The 9,024-nt window shown below is 43.9% G+C and overlaps 2 protein-coding genes across 3 annotated transcripts; one reads left to right on the top strand and one right to left on the bottom strand.

The window, feature by feature from the left end:
- The first annotated feature begins 181 nt into the window (after positions 1 to 181).
- Positions 182 to 5,864, top strand: LOC133841173 (transport and Golgi organization protein 1). The gene is made up of 7 exons (XM_062273499.1): positions 182 to 507; positions 668 to 3,049; positions 3,110 to 3,543; positions 3,724 to 3,856; positions 3,919 to 4,546; positions 4,625 to 4,726; positions 4,781 to 5,864. The coding sequence occupies exons 1-7, from the start codon at positions 330 to 332 to the stop codon at positions 5,556 to 5,558; spliced, it is 4,635 nt and encodes a 1,544-aa protein (XP_062129483.1). The 5' UTR covers positions 182 to 329; the 3' UTR covers positions 5,559 to 5,864.
- On the bottom strand, positions 5,636 to 8,333 carry LOC133841207 (retinol-binding protein pinta). Of its 2 annotated transcripts, none has more exons than XM_062273568.1 (4): positions 8,253 to 8,333; positions 7,321 to 7,633; positions 6,679 to 7,051; positions 5,636 to 6,626 (listed from the first exon to the last, which is right to left on the bottom strand). In XM_062273568.1, the coding sequence occupies exons 2-4, from the start codon at positions 7,629 to 7,631 to the stop codon at positions 6,366 to 6,368; spliced, it is 945 nt and encodes a 314-aa protein (XP_062129552.1). In that variant the 5' UTR covers positions 7,632 to 7,633; positions 8,253 to 8,333; the 3' UTR covers positions 5,636 to 6,365. The 2 variants fall into 2 exon arrangements, with proteins under 2 accessions (XP_062129552.1, XP_062129545.1); XM_062273561.1 differs by lacking the exon at positions 8,253 to 8,333 and adding an exon at positions 8,009 to 8,159.
- Positions 8,334 to 9,024: the final 691 nt, after the last annotated feature.

Raw genomic sequence — 9,024 nt, 5'->3', positions numbered from 1 at the left:
ACCTGTGTGACATTTGCTAAATTTTAGAAAAGTGTATAAAATTAAGAATAACAATTAAATTTAACATTAACATATTAAACTTCTCTAAATTAAATCTCCCAATAATAATAAGCCTGGTATATTTTACGACATAAATAGGCACATTTTGAAAATACTACTTGCGGTTATCCAAAAGAGGTGGCAGCGCCGACAGCAGCTGTTGTGAACGAAAAGCCAACTCAGCTAATGTGAAGAAATTTTTTTATACACAAAAAATTTCGCACACACAGAACCACAGCTGCGATTTATTGAAATTTAATTGTTAAATAGTGCGCGAAAAACAATGCAAAATGCGGCCAGCAAAAGCGAACGCCCAAACCAAAACGCTGCGGAGTGATAGTGCCATTTCATCATCATCATCATGCTTGACCATAACACTTTTAGTACTTTCCCTTTTATCATGTCTTCCAACAACGACGTGGGCTGCTTTGTCCGACAAAAGACTGTGCGCTGACGAAAAATGTGAACGTAAGTATTACGCACAACAAAAGTGCATTAAAAGTGTTATTTCGGCCACACGTCAAATGGATTGAATTGAATGACCTCAATTAGCCGATAAGAAAAGCTTAAGCTATGATTTTTTTGTTGAGCTTTTAAAATATTTGTTGTGTTTGTTTTTGCTTTGCAGAGATCATCTCGATGGGTAGCGCCAAAATCAATTATGCATCCGGTGAGGCGGGTATGATATCATTTAAAATCCATTCACCGGTACGCGTCCTTTCCAAAAGTGCGGGTAGCAATCCCAAATTATGGGGTGTGGAGATCAATGGAAGGCGTGGCTATGCCAACAAAGATTTCATTATGGAAAAGAAGATCTTCGTTAGCGAAAAGGATCTCAAGTACGAATTGCCAGTCGCGGGTGCGTTGCCAGTAGCCAAAGTGAATAATCCCGAACAGGCTGAACAAAAGAAATTGGAGGTGGTAGAGCAAGTGCAGCCACCAGTGCTGAATGCTTCCGAAGGCGCAGATGATCTTGCCACGACGACAACGTCACCACTGGACGCATTGAAGCTGTCATTGCTCACCGAACAAACGGATCAATCGGGCAGCAATGAGGCAACAGCCTCAACACCAATAACGCCAGTTCAACCCAATATTCAGCTGGTTGATGGCACCGAACTGCCGCTGGAAGTATTGCCGGCTACCACGGAAGCGAGTGCGAATCTCACCGAGCCAGCAAAGCAAGCAGTAAAAATCGATGAATTGCCAACGACCACAATGAGCAGCGATGAAGAGTTTGATTACGAAGAAGATGACAGTGATGTCTACGAAGAAGCCGACAACAACGACGACGACGCGGATGCGACACTCGATAGCAAAGATAACGACATAGCAAACGATCGACAAGCTGATAGCAAAGCAGCAGCAACTGCGAAAATCGAGGCCAGCATCTTATCTAGTCAGGCAACGGAAAAACAACAAAATTTGTCGATTGAAGCTGAGGCAAAGCATGCAGCCTCTGTGGAGACGCCAAAACCAACAGCAGCTGCGCCAGAAGCAGCTGCTGCAGCACCCTCTGTGTCTGGATTGGAGCAGCAGGCAGAGTTGAAGAAAGACGAAGAAAAGATTGTCCAATCTGCTGCAGAACCAGCAAAGGAGCTGCCAATTGTTAAAGCAGAAGTTGAGGAACCTAAGGTGCAAATTGAGGAGCTGCCTGCTGTGAATGCAATCAAAGATGAGCAGCCCAAAGAGCCAGCTCAAGATGTGCCTGCTGTAAAGGATGCCGCAGATCAGCAACTTAAAGAGGCAGTTGCTGATCAACCTACTATTCAAGCTGCAGCTCAGCCTGCAATTGAAATTCCTGCTCAACCTTCAGTTGATACAGAAACTCAGTCTGCAACTCCTGCTCAACTTTCCATTGAAATTCCTACTAAACCTGCCGTTGAACCTGCTGCTCAACCTGCAATTGAAGCAGCTGCTCAACAGGAAGCTTCCCAAAACGCAGCCAAACAGTCAACGGATGAAGTCGATGGTTTTGAAGCAATTGCCGCGCTGCACTTGCAGGATACACCTCCAGCAGCTCAAGTGAACGAAGTGGTAAGCAAAGAGCCGGTGCAAGTTGCTGATGAGAAGCCGCAGGTTGAGGCTACGCCTGTTCCTGAAGCGCTTCAAGTAGAGAACAATGCCTCAACGGAAGCTGAGCAAGCACAGCCGGATATTGCAGCTCAAGCAGAGGCACAGAAAGCAGAGGAACAGTTGAAGGTGGAGACAACAATAGAGACAGCTAAGGAGGAGAAGCCTTCAGCAGATTTACCCGTGGAAACAAAAGTTCTCGAAGATCTGCCAGTTGAAGCACAGCCAGTGGTAGCTGAACCAGTTCAAGTGCAACCTGTAGAGGAAAAACCTGTTCCCGTTCAACCCATCGAACAGCAACCTGAGCTTGTAAAACCCATCGAAGAACAGCCCGTACTTGTCCAACCAGTCGAGGAGCAACCTATCCTTGCACAACCCATCGAAGAGCAGCCTATCCCTGTCGAGCAGCAACCTATTCTTCCGCAGCCTGTCGAAACTCAACCTCAGATTGATCCCGTTCCTATTCCTGTTGAACCTCAGCCCAATGAACCTCAAGCAATTGAGTCCCAGCCAGCTGTAGAGCAGCCACCTTCAAGCTTGCCGCCACTGTTCAACAAGGAAAATTTCAACGATCCTAATGAGTACTACAAACAGCTGCAAGAGCAGCATCTGGAGCAGGCCTATAAACGCCTGGAGAAGCCGCGGACAACACCAACGCCTGCCTCCCACGATGCCTATGAAGCAGTGTACGAGCAGGAAGCAACGCCAGCTCCTGTTGTTGTCGTTGAAGAGGTTCTGGCAACTGGTAGCGTGGAACCCATTGGACAGCCACCAGCTGTCATCAAAGAAGAAGCTGGTCCGGGACTATTTACCACTATCATGGATACGGTGAACTCGTTCATTAGCAATCAAGGGCAAAAGGAACCAGAAACTGCGCCACTAACAGACAATGATGAGCTGCATCGTTTGCTCTATCCTGATCGACCTCTGGCAGGCGGTAAGTTATCATAGCAATTATTTTAAGCTCTCCTCTCTAAGCTCACTTTTTCATCTGCAGCAATTGAAACTCCACCGCAGGAGGAAGGCTATTGTAAGCGTCCCTTGCCGGGCAATTGTCATGCCTCGATTAACCTGGACAATTTTGCTGAAATCTTCGCCGCCAAGGTTGTGGATCACAGTGTTTTGTTGCTCTGTGTAGGCATTGCAGCGGCCTCCTCGTTGTGCTTCATTAGCTTCTATTATTGCTGCTGTAATGGCAGCCAAGAGGGCGCTTTGCTTGCCAAGCTGAATCATTTGGAGCGCAGTCTGCTGGCCTCACACAAGGAGAACTTAATACTGAAGCATGATCTGATGACAACGCGCACCAAACTTTCGAGCATTGAGGACAACTCGTTTGGCTCCAATGACATGGTGGCGGCATTGAAAAAGCAGCTGGAAACCGAGCTCTACGAAAAGGCCAAGCTGCAGGAGCAAGTGACATCGCTTGAAAAGGTAAAAATTAACATTGAAATAATGCTAAAAATGAGTTTGAAAACTGCGCAGATTGAAATATTAGCTGTGGTTTGGTTCATGACTTACCGAAGACATAGACATCGGTCTGAAAGCCAAATTAATTTATAATTTATGACTAAATTTAACATTTTTGTATTATTTATATGTAATTTTCTAAAGGACTTGGATAATGCTGCTGAAGCCGGCTTGGAACTGAATAAAATGCTGTCGGAGGTGTTGAATGGACAAAATGGTGATGAGGCCTTTATGAACACTGTGGAAGAGCTGCAGCGACAGCTCAACGATCAGGAAAGTGAGTATAAAAGATATTTTATTAACTTGTCAGCTCCATTAACGATATCTTCGCACACGCAGAAATCATCATCGAAATCAACGGCAGCCTGGCGGATAAGAGTCGCGAGAACAGCGAACTGCAATACACGTATACAGAGTCAACGACACGTTTAACGAGCGAAATGAAATCACTGCAGCAAGACAACTATGAACTGGAAATGGAAAAAGCGAAATTGCAAACACGTCTCGAGGAAATGCAAGCGGAAACCGAACAGGAATTGGCCAAGGCGCTTGAGGCGCGCAACTATGAGATGCAACGACTGCAGCATCAGATTATGGAGTCCAATGCCAAGCTGGACAAGGAGCACAGTGAACTCCAAACGAGTCTGGCCAAGATCGAATCGCTCGAGGAGTGCCTGAAGCTGCTCAAGCAGCAGGATGGCAACCTCAATGTGAAGGAGCTGATCAAGTCGGCCAAAACACGGGGCGAACTGCATGCGACACAGCAAAAGTTTGTGGCGCTCCAGACAAAGCTGGAGCAAGAGCAAGCGGCCAAGACGCGGCTGGAGAGTCAGCTGCAGGCGTCAAGTGCCGATGTGGAGCAGCTGAAGCAGGACTTTAATCAGTCGGAGCGAGATAAGCTCGAGGCGCAAACGCGTCTAGAAGTGCTCTCTGGCTACTTTAGGGAGAAGGAAACGGAGCTGCAAAAGTGAGTAATTAATTTAGTATCGTTACTATCGATGTATCACATGTTTAATACTTAAACTGTTTTAATTTTCCGTATTAGGGAGCTGAGTCTGCAGGAGGCCAAGTGGCTGCAGCATCAAGGCGAGAACGCCAGCACTGTGGAGACGCAAACGCTGATGAAGAACGAAATTCAGACGCTAAAGTAAGCTTCAAAATTATTCCGATTCACGTATATTAATTACACAATGTTTTGTAGATCTCAAAATGATGAGCTGCGCGCCGAGATCGAGGCGCAGATTGCCTCCCACAAGGCGCAGATGGGCACGCTGGAGAATCGCGCCCATGAATCGTGGCTGGCTGCCCGGCAATCCGAGCGCCGTTGCGAGGAGGCGCAAGCCGAGGCCGCCGGTCTGCGACGCAAGCTGACCACGATGGCCAGCGGAGGCGCTGCCGGCGATATGTCATCGCTGGAACAGCTGCCGGCGAGTGCAAATGGCAGCATGTTGGCCACGGAGCTGAACAACAATCCGTCGCCATTGCCGTTGCCGCTGCCGGTTTCGGTGTCGCCGGGCCTGTTGAACATGCCCAATCCACTGCCATTCCTGCCGCCACCCTTCTCGCTCATGGGTCTGCCGCCACCGTTTATGCCACCCGCCGGAGGTGCAGGAGGCGCCCGATTGCCGCCCCTAGGACGGATGCGTTCGCCACCGCCAGCGTCGTCGTCACGCGGCGGCGATCGCTACGACGATCGTGATGATCGCGACGATTACAGCGACTACGATGATTACGATGATGAGGAGGAGGACGAGCGTTTGATGGATCGTCGCAGGCGGCACAGCGGTAGCTGGGGACGAGGCGGCGGCGGCGGGGGAGGACATCGCGATGATTACATGCATTCGCCGCGCACGTATCGCTCGTTGTCGCCATCCGACAGTCGCTACAACTACAACGATACGGAAACGGACTTTAGTCCACCGCCGAGTCCGTTGCCGCCAGCGCCACGCAAGAGTTCGCGACCTCTCAACGAAGTATGAAGTATGAAATGTTGCGGCCACCAATGTACTTTGTACTCTTAGTAGTCGAGTGTGCAGCAAACAACTCAAACGAACTAGTTCAAATCTATGTATGTGTATATTTATTAATGATCATCATCGGGTTCACATAGCTGACAAACTGAAATGAGAAATACAAAAAAAAGAAAACTCCACAGCGAACTCCAAAACTCCACAGCAACCACACCTAGTTGAGGCATCATTATTAGTGTAAAAGATCCAGCAATTTAATGGCTCAATGGTAAAAATGATATCAAAAATGGATAAACTAAAATAAACCAAAACAAAACATTCAACAAAATAAATAAAAACAAAAAAACACCAAAAAACTAAGCTGACTTTTTAATTGTCGTTGATGTTGTTCAGTTATTTTTTATTATCTTTTATTTTACAAGGTTAACTGCTTTTAATTGTCATCAAAATTATATAGGAATGAATATTTCTTATAAATAAGTTTATCTGCATCTCAAAAACATTTAAAATGCATATACAATTTTCTACAATTTCTTAAGTCTTTTAAAAATGAAAAAAATATTCCGGAATCAAAAGAGATTATAGAAAAGTAATAACATTTTTTATAGACACAATCGAACTGCAATTATAATTGCAGATATTCAAAATAAACAATAGATTAGGTAAGACAATAGAATGTTAACTGCTTATTATAGAGCATTTGAAACCCATTTCGGGTAATGCGATAAGATAAAACACTTACAACTTAAACCTAACCGTGGTGTGTGCTAAAAAGCTAATCCGTCTGTCAATGCGAGTGGGAATAATCCTCGCTTATCAATCGATTTCCAGCTTGCGAAACGAACCCACAGCGCCAAAGGAGGAGCGTTTATCCTCTAGAGGATTGCTAAAGTCGCGAAGCTTTTCATCGGTGCCAAAATGCTGCGATGCCACAAAGTAGGATTCATAGCTCATCAGCTTGGCTTCCATGTCGCGACTAATGTCCTCCATGAGGCCAAAAGTTCCACCGTATTCCACCGGCAGACAATCGCGAGGCACAATGTTAAAAATGGCATCCGGATCGGAGCTCACCGAGATCTGCAAGAGTCCAAATTAGATATGGAAATCCAAAAGTCAGGCTACAACTTACACGACTCTTGATCTTAACAGGAAAGAAGGAGCGCAACGTGTTGAAGCCTGCCTCAAAAGCGGCCGGCACATTGATGAAATGTATGCCCTTCTGTCTGGTGGGCATAGCTTCATCCGCATACGCGGAGAACTTGCGCAACAATTCCGGCTGCAGGGCAAACAGATGTGTTCCGGTGATGCCTTTCATGTCCATCACTTCGACATAGCCGGAAACTGTGGCATTCTCATCCTCGAACATCATTATTTCGCCAAACATGGAGCCAACTCGAATGATGTCCTGGAATTTAAATCTCGAAGTGTCGTAGCTGCCAGCGCGTATAATGGTCACACAAGGACCCGCATCGTCTTCGTCCTGTGGCATGCGCAACAAGATGCTGGAAATATTTAAATGAGATTATGGTTTTTATATAGTTAATTTGATATTTTCATTGTTCGACTAACTTATTGAATTTGTATTTTTATTAAAAAGTTTAGCTCGTATAATTTTTAAATAGAAATAAAAGTCTGTTTGAAATTATTTAAATAATACGAAAATAATTCTAAATATATATTCTTTTTCAAGAGCTTAACTAATTTTTTTTATTGGTTATACATATTTTCTTTAGTTATAGTTCACAGTTTAAGAAGGAAACAAAAGACTCACCCGGATCGTATAATCTCAAGCACCAAAGGATCCGTGGCCAATCGCCGTTCATTAAACACCTCCGGAATGGAGGCTTGGAGCGTATAGAATCGATCGAACTTTTGCTTGGCTCGCTCCAAGCTGAATTTGGTGCCGCGCAGAAAGGCCAAAAGAAACTGATCCTCGGTGCAGGCGCGCAGATGCGGCTGCTTCAGCACCCAATCCCGCAGAGCAGCAATGTCCTCTGCCACCCGGTGGGGCACCTCATTTAGCTCTTCGATAGCAATAGCCTGCAGGGCGGGTTTCAGTGGACGTATTTGCATTGTACTCATTGCTGCGAAGATATCATATTAAGTATACGTCAGATTAAGTATGCGACCCATTAAACTCAACATGTATTAAGTTAATGGAACGATTTGTTTATCTGGCAATTAATCAGTAGATAAGCAAATGCATATGCTGCAGTGGTAATTGGCTATATATAAAAATATATTTTCTGCAAATAATTGCATTTAACAAGTTCAATAATTTAAAACGAGTTTTGAATTTATCTAAATCAAATCTTTAAATCGATTGCATGCAGTTAATAAACATTCACATTTTAATCGATTATAAATCCATAATTATATCCTAAATTTATATATAATTATATTTAATATTATATTATATTTATGTTATATTAAATGTAATTTAATGCAATTGCAGTTACTGTAACGGTTATTCACTGTAGTACTATTATTATTGACTTTTCCACGCTTATCGATAATCGTTACGGTTCCAAGCAGGCGGCTTCTGTTTTGGTGATTATTGGAAACCGATAATTAGATGTGCACACACACACACACACACATGCAAGCACACACACACGCACGCACACACAAATATACACGCACACTTGTAGCGAACGCTTGCTTGGTTAAATCATGTATTTTAGCAACTGCAGCCGTGTTTACCGTTTGAAAATGCAGCACCGACTGATACGAAAATGGTGCAAAATCAAGGAACTTGATGTTGAGATCGAAATGCGAAATGGCGAAGCTATCGTCTTCTCTGTCTTAATCAGGGGAGGAAGAAGAAATGCTACACGTATTTATTTATTTATGCTTGTGGTGTACCAGGCAGTGGGTGGTTTTGCTTTTTCTTTGTGTGTTCGATTGATTGTCTTAATTGGCTTTGGATTTATGTGAGACACAACAAATACAGCCAAAACCACAAATAAATAGCTATTGTTATGACGTATTATTTTAGGTGCATGCGGCTGCGCTAAAAGCTGACGACATTTTCAATGCCCAAATGTTCTAATTTTCGTATTTTGGACCGGAGCTTAATCAACTAAGTGCAACAAGCTGATTTAAAGGGCTTTGCTTACTGGAGCAATTTGCATCCACAATGAAATACAATTAATCAAATAAATACTGATAAATGCGCAAGGTTACTTGAGTTCATTACAGAATATAAAAATTAATTGAGGAAATCAATTGCACTCTCACACACAAATGAGTTATTGCATTTGCAATGTTATCAAAAGATGGATTTTGGATATGCTAAAGGGAAATGCATTGGCGCCATCTTTTAAAATTATCGATAACTTAAACTTGTAAACAAAACTAAGTACGAGCTTCGATGGAATACCATTATGCCGACAACTTTGGAATAGCTAATGTGACTAATTCCAATTGTTAATCAATTCTAATTGTTGAAAATCTTATTAGCGCTTATTCTTTG

The sequence above is a fragment of the Drosophila sulfurigaster genome, chromosome 2L, assembly GCF_023558435.1.
Source record: "Drosophila sulfurigaster albostrigata strain 15112-1811.04 chromosome 2L, ASM2355843v2, whole genome shotgun sequence".
NCBI classification, from domain to species: domain Eukaryota; kingdom Metazoa; phylum Arthropoda; class Insecta; order Diptera; family Drosophilidae; genus Drosophila; species Drosophila sulfurigaster.
Note: the sequence above shows the minus strand (reverse complement) of the source record. Positions and strands in the feature narration are given on the sequence as shown.